The following is a 19,935-nucleotide window of genomic DNA, read 5'->3' on the forward strand; positions in this document are numbered from 1 at the left end:
GCATATATGTTAACAGTGTAGAAAGATCTGCACTAGCTGCCTATTAGCTGTAGAGCCAATTTCAAGGTTGATGTTGGTGGTATTGAAAGCCCTGAAAAACTTGACACCAGGGTACCTAGCAGACTGCCTCCCCTAGTACAGAGCAGGCTGATCTTAAAAACTTCCAAGGAGACATGGCTGGTGGTTCCATAACCAGCAGATTGTCACTTGTTGACAATGCAGAAGCAGGGCTTCTTGTGGATAGTACCCAACCCCCGGAATACCGTTCGTCACACAATCCATGAGGTGGAGACTAGGGCTGGGCGATATATCAATATATCGTCCAAAACAGGTCTGAAGTTCACATCGTGATAACTGTTTCAGAATATCTGAGCTGGCAATATATCACAAATCACAAGGTGTGTAAGGACTAGGCAATATCTGGTTTTTAATATCACGATAACTCACCAGCTAAACGCTGAAATGTTATCAGCAGCTAAACTTCATAGTATCACCAGCTAAACACTGCAACTACCTCAATGTCTGAAATAAAAATGAAACTATACAGAGACAAACAGGACAATGTCCAGGCAACTGCTACTTAAGAGGTCTAAAATGGATAAACGATAACATTATCAATCACCATACAGTTTGTTTCATCAGCAGGCAAGCCAAAATGCATCCCAACAGGAATTTTGGTTTTGGGCTTGGCTACCAAATGATGGTATTCAGGACAATCCAAACCCCGACAATGAATCATAGTGAATACAGATAATTTGGGGCTACCAGGCAGCCAGCAGATCTGCTAGGAGGCAGAAACAGCAGTGGCAGAAACAACTTGCCAGGACTGCGGCAGTAGCGATGACAACCTGCAAGGCCTGGCAGTGGCGGCACAATCAGTGGTGGCCTGCGAGTCCTCATAGCGGTGACGGAAGGGGGCAGCAGTAACAGCATGCAAGGCCTTGTGGCAGCGGAACAAGCAGTGGCAACTGCGAGGCCTCATGGCGGCAACAGAAGTTGGTGGGCCATAGGCAGCGATGTAAGACGAAGGCAGTAATGCCGGCAGCCTGCAAGGCCTTGTGGCTGTGACGGGGAGTGAAGGTGGACTGCAAGGCCTTGCAGTGGCAACGTAAGATGGTGGCAGTGGCAGCCAGCACCCACTGTCGTGGCAGGGCTTCGCAGGCTGCTGCTTATTATGCCACTGCTGCCGGGCTGCCACTGCTCCCCCGCCCCAGTTGTTGATTCTGCCACTGCCAGGCTGCTGCTGCTTCTGCTGCCTAGCAGGCCTGCTGGCCGTCTGGGAGTTCCAGATTTGTATTCATTATGACGCATCACCCATCACTGTACTTTGGATGCATCTGTACTCTGGGTAGCCAAGCCCAACCCTTAAGTAGTAGCAGTTGCCAGGACATTGTCCTATTCACCTTTGCGTAGCCCCTTCCTGATTTCAGATGTTGTGATATATTGACATATTGTGATGTTTAGCTGGGGATATATTGCAACATTGAAAAACAGTTATCGCCCAGCCCTAGTGGAGACTGTAATAAGTCAGCCTCTTAAAACAGGTTTACCAATGTTTTCCTAGATTCTGAAAAACTGCCTTTGTTTTGTACAATGCTAAGCTTTATTTGTGATGCACAGTTGTGTTTTGATTTTTTTATCTCACTTTTATCAAGTTTTACTGAAAGTTCGACATTCGACTCCCAAAGCGTTCAGGAGCCAAGGTACGGCTGTATTCTGTACTTTTGCAGGGGGCAAGATTCAATACATAATTCAATACATCAAGGTACCTGCATGCCAAGCTTGCATAGTCATTCACATTAAAACAATGGATTATAGTTTTATAAGCAGCAGTGGGATTACATTTTAGTGATAACTAAGTCACACAATAGTCAGGCAAATCAGCTTACTGCAAGCATCATGGGATCACAGATTTCTCTTTCGAACCGGTTTCTGTTTTCTCTTAGCCACGTAAGAGCAATGTGTGTGTCTTGAAATCTCTTTCTTAGCTTCTCTTCCTTCATCTTCATCATATTGTCAAACTGTACAATGCCATTCATTACTCCTGTAATTTTGAGACAGCTTTAGGAGCCACGTTCACAGGGCTTCATTATCACAACTACAGCCACCATATTTTCTTGCACAAAATACCCATAGCTAGATCCTTGACCCAGATCCAACTAACTGCTTCTGCTAGCAGAAGTCCATGCAAGGACTTCCACTAGAGCAATCAGGCTTTCCCCGCTCTCCCTCACACCCCCACAGAACAGCATGCAGGAGATCGTTCTGGAGGGCAAGCAGAAATCCCAATGCAAAGCTGAATTTCCACTCTTTTCAAGCAGCCCATGGAGAAAGCTATGTGGAATTTTGTTAAAGCATCCAGTCTCAATTCAGCTGCTGAATTCCCTGCCACACTAGCATAAATCCTTGCTGGAAATTTGGGCCAGGATTCAGAGCATTATATATACAGGAGGTCCACATGTACAGTGGAGTTTCTAAGCCGGCTCCAGACACCTGGCAAACCATTCACCAAAACTGGAAGAATTTCAGGATCAGCATCAACATACAGCATTAGGAGTTGTATGGGGGGTGGGGAGTCCGGGGGGGGGGTATGCTTGAACACACCTAAGGCCATGATCCAAAGAGCCTATGGAGAACATTTGCTTCCACCCCCTTCTCTGTTATGTTAACAAAGAAAGTCAACGGGAATTGATATCTTCAGGATGGAGAATTTGGGTTGGTTGTCAGGTATCAAAGCCAATTTTCTATTGTGGAAGTATAGCATGCCTGCAACGAACGTGCATTTAATTTGTGCACATTCAGCTTTACCACTTAGCAAAAATAATTAAGTAAATAAAAAGGGATAGGTATCTGGGGGGAAAGACTTTGGCAATCCTACCTGCCACTGAACCCAATGTATTTTGACTATGCATGATTTTGGCTTCAGGTGCAATCCCCGGAACGTAACCCCCATGTAAGTGGTGGGCTTCCTGCAGTACTAACAGCAAGCACACAGCTAAGCCCACTTACCGTCTTTGTCCTTTAGCAAGTTCTCCTTTTCTCCTGTCAGATTATTTAATTCACCATCAATATTTACTTTCTCTTCCTGCAAACGTTTAAGCTCAGCATTAATTAAATCCATCTGAGGTTGAATATTCTCAGAATTGTCTGTATTTCTTAGCTCATTATTCCAGTCTTCTATCATCTTACGAGTGTTTTGTATTCTCTTCTGTCGGTCCATTTCTACCTCCTCCTTCATCCTCATTGCCTGCTTAATTCTCTCAATCTAAAAAACACACACAATCATTTCTCTAGCATGCCAATAACAAAAAGAAGTTTTTACAATAAGACGAGACAATGGCAGGAGCTAGCCAGTATTTAAGCTAGTATAGAATATTCAAGCTAAAATAAGATGGAAGGCTGTTTCATCCGTGTGCGCAATGCCTACATTTATATATATACAGATACAATACAAAACTTACTTCTTTGTCTTTTGACTCCAAAGCATCTTGACGCTGTTTACATTTCTGAGATGTTTCTCTGATAGCTGCAGCCTACATACCAAAAGCATTTTTAAAGTTAGAAATCAGCTGTAACTATAATCAAAGAATCTCAGGCAGTGTGGACATGTGACTTTTCTACTATACCATGGATTAAACTGCATATTGTAACAACTATTTCTGGAGAACAATCTCTCTGTTAACAAGTATATAGTTGGCAGTTTGAATAACTGCAGCTTTATGGAATCAACTTTTGAGATTCAATATAAAGCTGGATACATGTATTAATTCTGCCATTTGTATCCTGATGCCTCAGTTGTAGCTCACTTCACATGCAAGTTTCTTCCTGTGGGGCATCACAAACTTCCACAGCAGGGAAGTTGCACCCACCCAGAAGGCTGGGAGCCGATCAATGAAACTCAAACCACTCCCTATGGGTGAGTAGGTGGGTGGGTAGGGGAATGATGTTTGGCCACACTCAGTATGAGCTCTGCAACTCAGCCTGAAGATGAGACCCACCTCAGTGGTTGGTTCTGGGCTCTCTAGACGTTCATCTACTTCAGGTGCTGAAGGGAATAGGAGTGTACAAAATCAGGCCCTGCTATTGGCAGGTAATATGAAGTCTCTGGGCTGGCCAATCTTGGTATAAATACTAGTTTGGCCTTTGCCTTTGCTAGATCAAGAGAGAAATTATTTCCCTCTTTGCTGCACTTCAGGTGCAGTTCTCCAGCTTGTCACTGACTCCATGGACTCTGAATTGGAAAAATTCAATGAATTCCAATAAAACAAGCCAGAACCCCAGCCAGGCCCTGACAGAGCCCAAGCTCTGAATACCTAATTTTAGACTGCAAGTTATCCCCAGGTGAAAATAGCGAGTTAGGATGGCCTTAGACATTGCACTACCTTCTTTGTGAGGCATACTGTGATTTAGATAGTGTCAGGAAGCTAGACTATGTAGAACCTTTTGTTCTGATTCTACTCCACTGACTCCTTTCTAATTCTTTGCTCATTAAAATGTTTTCATTTTACATTCCATAGGGTACCTTCAGCTACATGTCTAAACTACTTGTATGTCCAAGAGACCTACAAAGCAACTCTTAAATACATACTTTCTCTTGGATTTTGTTATTCAGACTTGCACACTGCTTCTCAGCCTCTTGGATCTGATGTGTCATGGGAGATTGTGATTTTCTTAGTGCATTTAATTCCTCCTTTTGACGATCTCTGTTTTGTTTCACCTGTTCATATTGCTTGCGGACATCTTCATATACCTAGGAAGGAATGCAAGCAAACAGATTTATTAATTTACATTATTTATTCAATGTATTTATATACCACCTTTCTGCCAAGGCACCCAATGTGGCTTACAATTACAAACTACTAAGACAAATTATATAACATGTTAAATGGAGGAGGAGGCGGGAGTCTGACTGAGCAGGCCCTGGTGTTGTCTGTGAGGACATTACATCTCTGTGCTCGACAGCCCAAACTTTGTTCACCATTTAACTTGTCAGGAAATGCAAACATGCCCCTGTTAGATGGATTGCAGTTGGTGAATAGTTCCAGGCAATTACTTTGACATCTGTCCATCTATGCTTAAGGAGGGCAGGTCTATCTCATGGAATGGGAGCCTGTGGCCCTCCGCTTGTTGCAGAATGCAGAATTACAACTCCCACTTTCCCTGACCACTAGCAATATGGGGCGTGGCTGATGGGAGCTGATGTCTATCATCATCCTTATACCTAGCCTAACTTTTAAATTTCTATTTTTCTCTTTCATTCTAATTGAGAGAGGATAGAGTGTGGTGTGGGGAATGCTATAAAAAGTATCACCATAATGTCCATTCTAGAACAAACTCTTATCTCCCACTAGTATGGCTCACAACTAGACTTAACTACTGGCTGCTACAGTAAGAGGAGAAATAATGGTGTCTTTGTCAGGATTGCCAAGTCCAGACATGTCCGTAGGTTTAAGACCTCCTGGGCCAATGAAAGACTATGCGGCAAGAGCACCTCTGGGTTGTGCTCAGGTGTGCTTGATGCACAGTCTGCCGTACTCCAAGCTACTGAAGTGGACTTATGCTGCCTCTACCACTCACGGCCACTATTTCACCTCCTCCAGAGGGGGTGGGGTTGTATGCCGCCTTCATCTGAAGAACTCAGGGCAGTTCACAGCATAAAAATACAAAATAGGAACACAAAACGCAAGAACAAACCCATAAGCTCTCCTCCCACAAACACATTTAAAAGGACCAAGAATGTTAATCAGCCTAAGGCCTGGTTTAAAAGGAACATTTCCCCCTGGCAGCTAAAGATGTATGATGAAGGCACCTCCCTGGGAAGAGCAGTCCACAAACAGGGGGCTACTGCAGAAAAGGCTCTGGACCTCATGTGGAGGGGGGCACATGAAGAAGGGCCTCAGATGTTGGTCGCAGGGTCCAGGTCGCTTAATGACTTCGGTCATGGAAATAGGAATCTGTAACATGTGGAGGAGAACCCCAGGTCCCCCATTCCTGATCTAGGCCACTGTCCACTAGTTTTCAACCCAATGGCTACAAACTAGCCTAGTGGCTACAAGCATTCTTTTAAAAGTGGGTGGGAGGAAAGATGGGAGATTTTCAGGAATATCAATTCCGCATCCAATACTTCCCTCTTAGCCTTTTCTGCACTCCTACAGAATTACAGCATACAAATAGCCCTGAATGCTCTCCTAGGAAAAGCAGCTAGACTTTTGAAGACAAATCCTTAAAGGTTATTGTGAGGGACAGGAACTATAGACTGCCCCCTCCCATCGTGACAACGAGTTCCTCTCCAAGCACCAGCAGGAGTGGGGAGGGAGATGATTCCAGCGGAGAAACAGGAAGCAGAGGGGAGGGGTCTGACAGGGTCACAGAGCCCCTGCGCCAACCAGGAGAGGAAGGAAGGGAAAGGGAAAGAGGGAGGTCGGAAAGCACGGCTAGGAGACCCATCCCTCCAGTTCCGGAGTTGCGCGTGAAGAGGGGGAGGAGATTGGGGATTCCCAGACTACTTTGTTGGAGAAAGACGCGGGAATCCCCATTCCGGGGTACTGACCCAGACTGAGAACATGTACATTGTACAGCTGCCGCACTGTAAATAGTCTGCACATAATAAAAGCATGAAAAGGCAACATGTCAGCGTTGTTACTCTAGAGTAGCCGCCAGCGAACCTGTGACAGTTATTATATAAATTTAAAGAACATATACATTCTATGGCCTTTGCAAATCTCACTGGGTTTTTTTGTTGTTCTATTGCTGTTTAAACATTTCTTAATATGTTACTGATAAAAAAATTCTTTCAGTAGCACCTTAAAGACCAACTAAGTTTTTATTTTTGTATGAGCTTTCGTGTGCATGCACACTTCTTCAGATACACTGATGTTACTGATGTTACTTGTAAGCTGCCTTGGAAAGATCTGTATCTTGAAAGGCAAGATATTAATAACAATAATAAAGAAATAATGTAAAATGCAATTCATCTTGTCATCTTTATAATAATTGTGATTTATTTGTTTCCCTCTTCTACCGTATTTCTATCCACTTTTACAATTCATTCAAGGAAACTTGTTACATTACATTTGTTTTTGTTTTTCCCCAAAAGTCTAAAAGAAAAGAAAAAAGAACTTACCACCCAGGGCCTTTTTCTCTCAAGCATTGCAATTAAATCCAGATGTCGCTTATGTTCATGGTATCGCTCCACATCCTGTTTATACCTTTCATTTGTTTGCTTCATTTTCTCTAGGTTGCTATGTTTCTCTTTACATGAATTCTGTCAGAATATGTATTTCAAGTTATTTAGTTGGTTCAATTAAAAGTAACTTGTTTTGTAATTGTGATGTGCCCTATTCAGCTCTGGTTGTTGGTAGCTGCAAAATGCCGTGCACAATGCTTTGCAGGCACCAGTGGTCCATGCATAGACCCTTTTGGCCTGGCTGCAACTTTACCTGCCACACACCTGACATCATATATGAGCTCAGGTGTTGGGCAAGTTGGGCCAAAATGATCTGGCAAGCCAAATGGGAAGGTTTGCCTCTACTGTATTAGGGGAACAGTTTACCTACGAGATTACCTTACCCCACATGATTACCTTACCCCACTTGACCTCTTCGATCGGCAGAACTGGCACTACTACAGGTGCTACATAACACCCAACAGCCATTCCACATTGGTAAGACTTTGATCATTTAGTGCGGCAGCACCTGCACTTTGGAACTCCCTGCCTACTGAGATCAAGAAGGCTCCTTCACTGTACTCTTTTTGGCACCTGCTAAAGACATTCTTGTTTAGACAAGCCTACCCAGATGCCTAGAAAGTTGAGGTAATTTTAATATATTTTGGATTTTAACTTTTGTATGTTTTTAAGTATGCTTGTGAATTTTTCTCAGTCTTATTATTTTTGTGTAAAACACTTTGTGAGGGGGTTACCCCCCCAATCAAGCAGTATATAAATTTTATGAAATAAACCAACAAACAGACGTTAACATCCAAAATGCCTCTCTCTGCTCTCAGCTGTGCTGGCTGCTGCTCAGACTTCTGCTCAAGCTGTCTCTTGCAGTTACCATGGATTTCTGCCACACTGATTAGATAAAGGGGACACAGAAACCCAAACAAATTTATTGAAAAAGCAACACAGCCAGTTCCAAAGTAAGTATAACTCCTATTTAGTCAGTTCCTAAAACTGAAGCTCCAGCCTGTTCTTCTAAGAAGAGATAGGAAAGCAGAGCATATGAAATTCAAGAGAAAGAGAGATGAAATATAAGAACTTTGGTAAGCAAATTATAAATAGTAGGAGCAAGGAATGAAAAAGTAGGATGGGTAAGATAGTATCTGCTTCTCCATGTTTAGCATGGATTGGGCTGCCAATTCAAAAATAGCACCTTTGTTCTGACTAAAATCAGAAAACAGCACCCCTAACTTCTGGTCCTAAGAAAGGGGCCTTCTGCTATCACATTCTCCTCCTAGAACAGTAAAACTGTTGTGAATTTATTTTACAAGTAAAAAAGAGTGAGAAAACTTTCTCATAAATATCAGCCACTTACCTCTAGTTCTCGCTCTCGCTGTCTAAAGTTTTTCAGATCACAGTGATATTTGTACATTTCTGGAGGACCAACTGATTTCTCTGTGGCTTCAAGTAGTTCAACCTTGGATAATTTTGCAAATTCTCCAACTTTGTCCTGCAAAGAAAGAATCCAAATACCTACGGTGCTTTGTGTAATAATGTATTACACTTTGTAGCAAAAGGTACTTTTCAGACCAATGTAAAATATCCATTGTACTATTACTAAAGCTTTTTAATTACAAGCACCTTCCTCCACCACCATCCTCCCCTGGTGTGAGCACATTTGTCACCCAGGCAGGGCATTTTGGTAACAGAGAAAACCCTTTAGCGTCTAACCAGCAGTGATCTGTGGCCAACTCTCCACCCACCACTACTTCTGGGCTGAATGTATGCACGAGAATTGGAGAAAAGCTAGTAACAGAATTCTATATGCAAGAGGCAGACAGCTTCAACTGCCACCGAATGGCCTTCTCAGGTCTCATAATGTTCAGAAGAGCAACAGAGGGAAGTTGTTCAGAGGGAAGATTTCAATACGCCTCTGTGTATTTCCCACCCTTACAGAGCACAAGGTTATACCCACAATTTTTGTCCTGCAGAATTTCAAAGAATAATTCTTGAAGGCACAGATGCTGATTTTAGGGCTCTATCACTTCAAGGAAGTAGACAAATAAAGCAAAATCATTTATGTAAATGTCTGAAACAATTCTGATGAGTTGTACATTATCATAACAAACTAGAATTTTTTCATAATTTCTCCCACTGCATCAAACAAAAGCCGTGTTCAAATACCAAATGTATTTTCTGCATCTCTTACATTAATTTTACTTTACCACAATAATTTTGCTCTTCCCTAAGCATACGATCCTTTAAAATTTAAAATGCAGAGACAACAATACACTCTCATAAAAATTACTCCATACCTGTGGAAGAAATTGGCACAGATTGCCGACTTGGATATTTAAGGCTGCAATTTGATCTTCTACCATTTTGAGAGTGGATGGTTTTTTATTAATAAACCAAGCAGACTGGTTGTTTGATACAGACATTTCCCGTGTGATAACAAGTTTGGATGGTTTCTTAAACCTAAGAAAGAGGAGGAAAAGTGATTAAAAAAAAAACCACCCATGAAATGCTGGTTGAAAATCTGGTTGAAAATCTGGTATGTGGCAGCTTCTCCCCCCCAAAAATGCCAGTAATATAATTTATTTAAAACATTTAGACCAAACAGAAACATAAACAAGATTGTTACTCACACCTCAATTTCAATAACTGCTTTGTTAGTACCCCGCTTCACATAGTGACCAACCTAAAATTAAAATAAACAAATATTACTAGATTTATCTGGCAGAAGAAAGAGGCAAATTCTCCCTGCCAGATATGAGATTATATTTTGAGGTGTCTTCTCTCTGCAGGTTAAAGGAACGGATATTGTTGGAAAACAGTTGCATATTAGATCTTGAACGACACAATAATAGATTTGGCTGGCACGCTTAACTTAAGGTTAAAGTTCTTAAACTTTTTTGAATCATGTTAGAAGGAAACCGATATATGAAGTATGAGATAAATGGTTGCAATATCACCAACTTAATGAAGTGTTTAAGCTGGATAAAAAGAATGGTTTTCTAAATAAAATCTCCCAGTTCAAAAGGAAACTGTTAGAAAATAAAACTACTGTAAGTTAATTTCTAAAATGTATGAACTTCTATTAGACTAGCAAATGAAAGATGAACAGGTCAAAACAGTGAAGGATTTTGGCTGTATCATTGAATTAGCAGCATGGGAGAAATTAAGGACAATAGAATTAAAATTTATAGCCTAAAATAAAATTATATAAAAATGATATATTGTTGGTACTTAGTAAAGGTAAAGGTACCCCTGACCGTTAGGTCCAGTCGTGGACAACTCTGGGGTTGCGGCGCTGATCTCGCTCTATAGGCCGAGGGAGCCGGCCTTTGTCCGCAGACAGCTTCCGGGTCATGTGGCCAGCATGACTAAGCCGCTTCTAGCGAACCAGAACAGCACCCATACTTAACTCCTAGTAAATTAGCTAAAATGTATAAATCAAAGTCTAAAACATGTTGGAAATGTAAATAGAAAAAGGGCACGTTTTATTACATGTGGTGGTCATGTAAGATGATAAAAAGATTTCTGGGAAATGATATATAATGAATTGGAAAAATCTGACCAAGGAAGAGTGGCAGATAAAACTGATGAACTATGCTAAGATGGCAAAACATACAGGAAGAATTAGAAACCAGGAAGAGACTGACTTTAACAAAGAATGGGGGAAGTTTATAATTCGTTAAAAAAAATTACTGTAAACAATTACACACAGAATACCTGTAGAAAAAATTGAGCTGTGGATAAAGGACTTATAAAAATAGAGCTACGAAAGAGATGCAGAGGGGGAAATCATTATATGAAAATCCACAAAGAAACAGACACCCACCCGCCTGCCCTGTTTGTCCGGCAGCAGCAGCAGCAGCAGCAGCGAGAGCGAGCAAGCCCGGCGTTCCCACCCACTTGAACCGGAACCATTTCCCCCCTTTCTTCCCCCCGCTTTTTTGTTTGTTTGTAAAAGGCAGCCTTGGGGTTCACTGCTGCTGCTGCTGCTCACTGGTGGGGAGAAACGGCTGTGGGGTTGTGGTGTTCACTCCTCCCGTCAGAGGAAGCCCAGCCTGGCCGCCACAGCCAAGCAGGAGAGGGAGGGGATCCCAGCCACGGGCGGAGGGAAAAGCCCCCTGCAAGAGTCTCTAGATGGTGAGGAGCAGGAGAGCCACCCATGGCCAGAGACAGCACTGCCTCGCCCCTGGAGGGCCGCGATGTGGAGTTTGTGATGCGCCAGGCGACGATGACAATCGGGCGTAACTCGTCGCAGGGTGCTGTGGACGTGAACATGGACTGCTCCAGCTTCATCTTGCGCCGCCACCTCGAGCTCACCTTCCGCACGCCCCACTTTTACCTGCGCTGCCTGGGCAAGAAAAGCATCTTCGCCGACGGCGCCTTCCAGAGGAGGGGCGGCCCTACAGCTGCCCACGCAGTGAGTCGGGAGTCATGGGAACAGGCAATACACGGGCAGGCCACGCCGTGGGGAATCAGGGGTAGGGAGACGTGCGGGCAGGCTGCCATGTGGGGATTTGGGGTTGGAGGACAGGTGTGCAAGCTTGGGGGGGTGGAGGGGGTTAGGGAGACATGCTGGCAAGTTGGGTCATGAGGATGGGGCTTAAGGAGACACAGGTGCAGGCTGGGTAGTGGGGATCTGGGTTAGGGAAGCACATGCATAGCCTGGGTCGTGGGTAAGGGGGTTAGGGAGACATGTATAAGCTGGGTTGTGGGGATGAGGGTGTGCACAGGCAGACACGTGTATAGACTGGGTTGTGGGGATGGGGGCATGGAAGGCCTGCATGTAGACTGGACCATGGGGGTGAGGGAGATCCATGTGTAGACTGGGTTGTAAGGAGGAGCATTACTGACCATCTCATTAGCCAAAAGCAGGCCCATACTTCCCATTGAAATACGTATACGCAAGTTTATGTTGATTAAAATTGTTCTTCATTTTAAATATTGTACTGATTTTCCTGTTTTTTGTGCACTACAAATATGTGCAGTGTGCATAGGAATTTGTTCATTTTTTTTCAAATTATAGTCTGGCCCCAACAGTGTCTGAGGGACAGTGAACTGGCCCCCTATTTAAAAAGTTTGGGGACCCGTCTTAGAGCCAATTAAAATATCCAGGAAGCAGGGGGGATAAAAATCAATGATTTTTTTAAAATGCTTTTTGAGGAAAATACATTACCATCCAAAGGTTATTCCATCATGAAATAAAGATTAGTTTTTTTAATTTTGTAGAATAAGGTTGCATATATTTAATTTTTTCGGTAAATAAATTCCATTAATCCATTCACAATGTCATGCTCTTCCAGAGGTTTTTGTAAGATTATTGGGCAGTTTCTCTGCCTACAAGATATTATCACAGATGCTTGGTTTACTTTTTGAATTTGACTCAACAGAGATCACATGCCTCTTCTTCACAGCAAAAATGTTATAACATGAACAGAGTTGAGAAAAAGACCTTAATCCTATTGTTCTACAAACCTATGAATATAGAAACAACCCCTTCCTTGCTAAGTTTCAAGATGTTCAGTGAATAGAATAGAAACAATATTTTTCTGATTGTTTGGAGTGGACAGTATTTAAGTTTTTCATGTGTAGGCTGGGCTGACAGTCTACGTTTCTTAAAATATATATATATTGTTTTTGTTTAGCCAAATTAGTTAACAAACATGGATGTTTGTTTAAGCAAATAACATATGCTGTAATGTTATTGTTTCAGTTGAATAAATCTATTTAAATTGTTATTATTAAGGTAATGATTATTTTTCTCCTTCCTAAGTACAACAGTAAAGTTGTCCAAATATGAATGATTAACCTATTAAACTGGGGATAAAAAACTAATATGAAAAGTTGTTATTCTAAAAATCTTCATCTACTTGCATATTAAAGTTATACCAGCAAGAATTAGTCTTTATGTAGAAAACTATGATTTAAATCAAGCCTTACTGACTAGTGATTTAAATCGTGATTTAAATCGGTTTGATTTAAATCAAATCCACCCTGCCAGGAAGGGCATATGATATTAACATTCATGGCCCTCTAAACTCAGAAAATATTCTAGGCTAGTTCCTCCCTATCATGTTGCCTTTCCCAGAGCAGAGTACCTTTCCCACACAGAACTTTCAAACAAGTGATCTGCCAAATACATTCTAAGATGGTATAGGCCTATAAGGATAGCCCTGCATATTCTTCCTGACTCCATGAACTACCTTTTCCTTTAAAATGTGAGTGTATTTGAATTATGTTATCTAAACTATGGCACGTTGTCGGCTTAACAGTTGTTCCTATTTATTCACGCTATTACTTGAAACGTCTCTCAACTTAATTGAACAGCAATCTTTTGGGATAGCTCACTGAAAATCAGGAGAAGCCTTTCATCTAAATATCAACCAGAAACTCCCTATGTGCTGTATGTTGCACACAAAATTAGTAAGCAGTTTTATATTCATTTTCCAGGGTGCTGCAGTACATAAAAATCACCAGAGTATATCAAAGCTTTAGAAAAGAAAGGTATCTAACACACACACAAAATATGGAAGTCAAATTGAGAAAAGAGCACAATGCATTAGGTTATTCTACAAACGTCTGCCCTCTATTTTCCATCCAACATATAAAACAGTCTTTAAACTGTTACCACACTTTAAACATATGACCATAAGAATACCATTCTATAATGCTTATCCTCACCTTGTCTGCTCGTCCTATGAAGGAAGGTTTTCCGGCCAATCCCAGGCACAAGGCACATACGATACTTGATTTACCTGTTCCATTAGCTCCAACTATCATGTTTAGATGGGGTCCTGGAAGCACCACACAGGAATCATAAGTACTGAAAGGCAATGCCATTATAATTTAATGTTTATAAAGCGAGAAATCAAGGAATCTGAATAAAGAATCAAAATTATTAAATTGGACGAGATTTCTTGGGGGCTTGTGAGTTACTATAAGTGCCCTCCTTCGCGTGGAAGGACCCTGGGAAACTGCTTACACGAGAAAACAGGGAGCAAACCCACAGATAGTTTCCCTTCTGGGGTACTTGACATAAATAAATAAATATATTAGGAGTAAATGTTTGCAGACCCCATATTCTATACACTGATGAATTTTGAAATCAAAACTAATGTAAGAACTCTGAGTTGACAGAGATATTGGAATTCGGCATTAATTCAACATAGCCTGTAACTAGACAACAGAATTACAAAATGTAATTTCCTCAGAGAGCCAGGGTCTTTCAGAAAACAGCAGCTGCGGAGGTAGAAGGCAAAAAAGATATTCACAGAAATGGAGTTCTGCAAGGGACCAGAAACCTAGCTGATATTGACCCTCTGCATATTCGCTTTCCCTTGATGGACCTTTCCCAGTCCGTTGTGCCACCGCGTTGTCTGCGCCTCCCTGGAGCCCATGGAGGGTCTCCTCGTGAGCCGGACGGGCAGCGGCCTTTGCTGAGGCTGGTCAGGTATCTCCCCAGCAGGGAGGTCCCGGAACGCTGTTCCGGTGAGTTCCAGCTGGGGGGGGGGAAGCCCTGCGGTTTTCTTCTAAGTCACCACGCGCTAAGTTGTGTTGTTGGGCTTCGATTCCTCAATGCCTTCTTTGCCTCAGTCTTCTCCAAGAAAGAAAAAAACGCCCGACCTGAAGAATATGGAGCAGATGATTCAGCAGGGGAAACACAGCCCAGAATAAGTAAGGAGGTAGTACAAGAATACTTGGCTAGTTTAGATGTATTCAAGTCTCCAGGGCCAGATGAACTACATCCAAGAGTATTAAAAGAACTGGCAGAGGTGATTTCAGAACCACTGGCAATAATCTTTGAAAATTCCTGGAGAACAGGCGAAGTTCCAGCAGACTGGAGGAGGGCAAATGTTGTCCCTATTTTCAAAAAGGGGAAAAGAGAGGACCCAAACAATTACCGCCCAGTCAGCCTGACATCAATACCAGGAAAGATTCTAGAGCAGATCATTAAGCAAACGGTCTGTGAGCACCTAGAAAGAAACTCTGTGATCACTAAAAGTCAGCATGGGTTCCTGAAAAATAAGTCATGTCAGACTAATCTGATCTCATTTTTTGACAGAATTACAAGCCTGGTAGATGAAGGGAACGCTGTGGATGTAGCCTATCTTGATTTCAGCAAGGCCTTTGACAAAGTGCCCCATGGTATTCTTGTAAAGAAGCTGGTAAAATGTGGGCTAGACAATGCTACCATTCAGTGGATTTGTAGCTGGCTTACTGACCGAACCCAAAGGGTGCTCATCAATGGCTCCTCCTCATCCTGGAGAGTAGTGACTAGTGGGGTGCCACAGGGTTCTGTCTTGGGCCCAGTCTTGTTCAACATCTTTATCAATGACTTGGATGATGGGCTTGAGGGAATCCTGAGCAAGTTTGCAGATGACACCAAATTGGGAGGGGTGGCTAACACCCCAGAGGACAGGATCACACTTCAGAATGACCTTAACAGATTTGACAACTGGGCCAAAGCAAACAAGATGAATTTTAACAAGGAGAAATGTAAAGTACTACACTTGGGCAGACAAAATGAAAGGCACAAATACAGGATGGGAGACACCTGGCTTGAGAGCAGTACATGTGAAAAGGATCTAGGAGTTTTGGTTGACCACAAACTTGACATGAGTCAGCAGTGTGATGCAGCAGCTAAAAAAGCCAATGCAATTCTGGGCTGCATCAATAGGAGTATAGCATCTAGATCAAGGGAAGTAATAGTACCACTGTATTCTGCTCTGGTCAGACCTCACCTGGAGTATTGTGTCCAGTTCTGGGCACCACAGTTCAAGAAGGATACTGATAAGCTGGAACGTGTCCAGAAGAGGGCAACCAAAATGGTCAAAGGCCTGGAAACGATGCCTTATGAGGAACGGCTTAGGGAGCTGGGTATGTTTAGCCTGGAGAAGAGAAGGTTAAGGGGTGATATGATAACCATGTTCAAATATATAAAAGGATGTCATATAGAGGAGGGAGAACGGTTGTTTTCTGCTGCTCCAGAGAAGCGGACACGGAGCAACGGATTCAAACTACAAGAAAGAAAATTCCACCTAAACATTAGGAAGAACTTCCTGACAGTAAGAGCTGTTCGGCAGTGGAATTTGCTGCCAAGGAGTGTGGTGGAGTCTCCTTCTTTGGAGGTCTTTAAGCAGAGGCTTGACAGCCATCTGTCAGGAATGCTTTGATGGTGTTTCCTGCTTGGCAGGGGGTTGGACTGGATGGCCCTTGTGGTCTCTTCCAACTCTATGATTCTATGATTCTATGATTCTATGATTCTACGATTCATGAACAAAGTAGCGTGGAAAGCTCGGCGCTCTCGCCGTCACTGCAGCTGAAGGGTTGCAGTGCCGGGAAGGACGTGGCGGGAGATGGGGGGCGGGAGGGCCGGAGGGCCATTGGGGAGGCCGGCGCTGGAAGCCCCTGTGTCTCCTGATCCGCTGCCGAGGGCGCTAAGACCTTCTTCTCGTAAGGACGGGGGTTCCCCCGGGGGTCCCCTGCCCCCTCAGGGCGCCCGACGAGCCCCGCCCACGAGGCCCCGATCCTCCCACCCCGCAAGCGCTGCGCTTACAGGAAGTTCTCCATGTAGATCCTGAGGATGGAGCCCTCCACGAAGGGCAGCTCCGCCTCCAGCGGGACCACCGCGGCCACCGGGGCCACCGGGGCCGTTCTTCGCCTCCAGCGGCGCAGGCGGCCGCTGCTTGGGCTCCCGCCTTCCGTTTCCTCCTCAGGGCTCGTCGCTCGGCGTTTCGCGGGTGTCGCCATTTTGCCGCCGGTCACCGCGCTCGGATGCTGCGGAGATTTAGGAAGCCGGCGGCGCGCGCCCGCTTCCCATTGGTCGCAGCGGCTTTACGTCGGGTGGTGAACGCGTGTCATTGGAGGGGGGAAGCTTCTGCCTCGGGAGCATTTCCGTTAGCTGAAGAAGGGCGGCCATGCGCAAAGGGTGGGCCATTCAATGGGTGTCAATTCCTACTGGTTACGGCGAGGAGGGCCGGCGGAAGCGGACGCTTTCATTGGGTGGGAGAGTGACGGGGCGGGGCACGATATGTAAACTAATCTGCGCGACGTTACAGATGGCCAATAGTAGGTGGCCGTGTGCTTTATTATGCAGTTGGGTGGGTTCGGGCTGTGCGGACTCGGCGGGAACTGGGGTCGCTTCCGGCGTGTGACGTGTGCAGGAGGAGGGGCGGCCGGGCGGCGCGACTGAGGCTCCTCTGAGGGGGAGGCTCCTGCTTCCTTCGGGGTCCCCAAGAAAGCCCCGCTTCTCTTCTGGCCACAGGCTCGGCTTCCCGCTGAAATGGGCGTGGCTCGGGCGCCGCTTTCCTTCAGCTTCTCGTTCGCCCCGCTCGCTCTCGACTCCCCTGTCTGACTGCGGTCAAGGGAGGGAGGCCCCCCTTTGTTATCTGGCACAGAGCCGCTTCCTTGGTTGCCTTAATGGCTCATTCTTAGAGGGCCATTAACTGTCTGTTTTGACAATTTGAATCCTTGCTTAGATCCAGGAATTCACTTCCACTTCAGATGATTTTTAATTGAATAATTTTCTAATGTCTGAAGTAACTGATATTCTAGTTGAAAGTTTTGTTTATTCTGTTAAATTCTACTCCAAGAAGACCCATTTATTCTAAATAGAACTCAACAATGCATACATGTATGTACAAAGTATTTTTTCCTAACTGTGATCCCATTGACACCTCAAGATCAGGTAGCTTTTAGAAATATTAAAGAATATTTTTTGGAAATGTTAAAATTATTTCTTCTTTTTTTTAAAAAAATACATTTAAAAACTAACCTTGAAATTTAAAGCAGGTCCACCATGTGACATACCATTTTAAAGCCCATGAAAAATACAATGAGATTGGTAGAGGTATTTTTAGTTTTGAAATATCTCAATTCTGGGCTGAGCTTTTAAGATTTTTTTGAAGGCCAAAACTTAATTTTTGGAAATTTCAAACCCTCATAACTAAAAATGGAATGAGATTTTAAAAATTAACATTTTAGATTTTAACTTAGTTTTGACCATTCAACAAGTATACAAAATATTAAGAAAATTGGAGGTTAAATATCAGATCACTTGATATGGAATGACCCATTAAATCATTTTAAGGCAGCAATCACTTGAAACAAAGGGGGAAAGAAATGCAAATACCACACAAACGAAAACAAACATTGGGCCTAGAATAGAGAGTCCTAGATTAGTAGTGAATGTGGCTTACATTTTTGCTGGAATAAAACATGCTATGTCTGTATTTGAATCTGCCTATTCCTGCCCCCCCAGTTCTTTGTCCTCAGAGTGTATGTCTTTGAAAGTTGGTAGTCGTACTTTGGATCCCGAATGCCCCAGAACTCGGGAAGTTTTGGCTCCCGAACGCCGCAAACCCGGAAGTGATTGTTCCAGTTTGCAAGCATTCTTTTGGAACCCTAACATCCAACAGGGCTTCTGCAGCTTCTGATTGGCTGCAGGAGTTTCCTTCAGCCAATCAGATGCCGTGATTTGGTTTTTGAATGTTTTGGAAGTCGAACGGACTTCCAGAACGGATTCCATTCAACTTCTAAGGTACGACTGTATTGCAGTATAGCACCTTTATGAAAGGTTTTTTTAAAAAATAGTACTAAGATACCTAACCCCTTGATATAAAAGTGTTTCTGTATCACACTATAATGAAATAACAGGGCAGTGTACAATGTTAAAACCCAACACGCTTATTTTAGAAATAAAGTAACACAACTGGCTAAGCAACAACATAAACACGCCCCCAAACCATTGTCATGTGACAACAGTGTCAGTTACCCATCACTGACTTTATACTCTCTGTCATAGAAAGTTATTGCAGTTTTCCTCTTTTCTGTGTTTCTCCCTCTGCTTTGCTCTGCTCTTATCCAGTTTTTTCTTCTTCTCCAACTGTCACACTCCCAAGTTCTTTTCCCTTGCTGTTTCCTAACTGCCCCCTTTCTACCTTTGATCTGCATTCTATTAACTTCTGAAGAAGTGTGCATGCACACGGAAGCTCATACCAATAACAAACTTAGTTGGTCTCTAAGGTGCTACCGGAAGGAATTTTTTTATTTTGCTTTGACTATAGCATACCAACACGGCTACCTACCTGTAACTAGATCCATAGCAATAGACATTCCCATAATCTTGTGAATTCTAGATATTCTTGAAGTCTCCACCAGAGGTCAGCATAATATTCATTACAGGAGAGAGAGAATTTTACAAGTCTATTGATGAGACATTTATGACTTAATTTTAAATACCAATTTTTTCCAGAGGGGAAAAAGATAGTGGAATAATTTATCTGTCCACAAAGGCAGACATAGAAATATAAATGTATTTGAATTTATTTTGTTAAGAAAAGAAGTCACTAGTGCAGAGAAGGGCTGTAGCAAAACCAATAGAAAAATATATCAAGGATCAAAAGGATAGTCAGTAGAAATAGTGGATAAATGGATGGATATGGATCGGAAAGGCCCAAATTCACATAAGCATTTTCTGTATTTGACCAAGATGCTCACCAAGTTGTGCTGCTGAACACACAGTTTAGAAAATTCTCACTTTCTTTGCAAGCTTACTGCAGATAACATAGGAATGGAAAAGCACTTAGAAAAGGAAGAAGTTCAGTAGAAATAATTCATTATAGAAACTTCTCCACCTGGTTTTTAAACAAACTCCATTGTTTCATCTTAATTCAAAATATTGTATTTTTTTTTAAAAAAACATAATTTTTATTGATTTTACAAATTACAAAAAAACGGTACATACATAAACACCTTTTACA

General features: G+C 42.9%; 1 protein-coding gene across 5 annotated transcripts in view; it reads right to left on the reverse strand.

Annotated features, from left to right (window-relative positions):
• Nucleotides 1-17,048, reverse strand: part of SMC5 (structural maintenance of chromosomes 5) — a 45,626-nt gene extending 28,578 nt beyond the window's left edge. For 2 of the 5 annotated variants that reach the window (XR_009558303.1, XM_060280039.1), the window contains exons 1-10: nt 16,731-17,046; nt 13,856-13,997; nt 9,808-9,860; nt 9,475-9,637; nt 8,535-8,669; nt 7,124-7,264; nt 4,589-4,750; nt 3,462-3,533; nt 3,010-3,265; nt 1,890-2,044 (exon numbers count right to left, since the gene is read on the reverse strand). Coding sequence is in view for 4 of the 5 variants with exons in the window: in XM_060280039.1 (XP_060136022.1) it covers nt 1,890-2,044; nt 3,010-3,265; nt 3,462-3,533; nt 4,589-4,750; nt 7,124-7,264; nt 8,535-8,669; nt 9,475-9,637; nt 9,808-9,860; nt 13,856-13,997; nt 16,731-16,924 (1,473 nt within the window). In the remaining variant the exon portion in view is untranslated. Of the gene's footprint in view, nt 1-1,889; nt 2,045-3,009; nt 3,266-3,461; nt 3,534-4,588; nt 4,751-7,123; nt 7,265-8,534; nt 8,670-9,474; nt 9,638-9,807; nt 9,861-13,855; nt 13,998-16,730 lie in introns of those variants that run through there. The other 3 variants (XM_035099570.2, XM_060280040.1, XM_035099572.2) reach the window with 3 other exon arrangements.
• Nucleotides 17,049-19,935: the final 2,887 nt, after the last annotated feature.

Source organism: Zootoca vivipara, chromosome 11, assembly GCF_963506605.1.
Source record: "Zootoca vivipara chromosome 11, rZooViv1.1, whole genome shotgun sequence".
NCBI classification, from domain to species: Eukaryota; Metazoa; Chordata; class Lepidosauria; order Squamata; family Lacertidae; genus Zootoca; species Zootoca vivipara.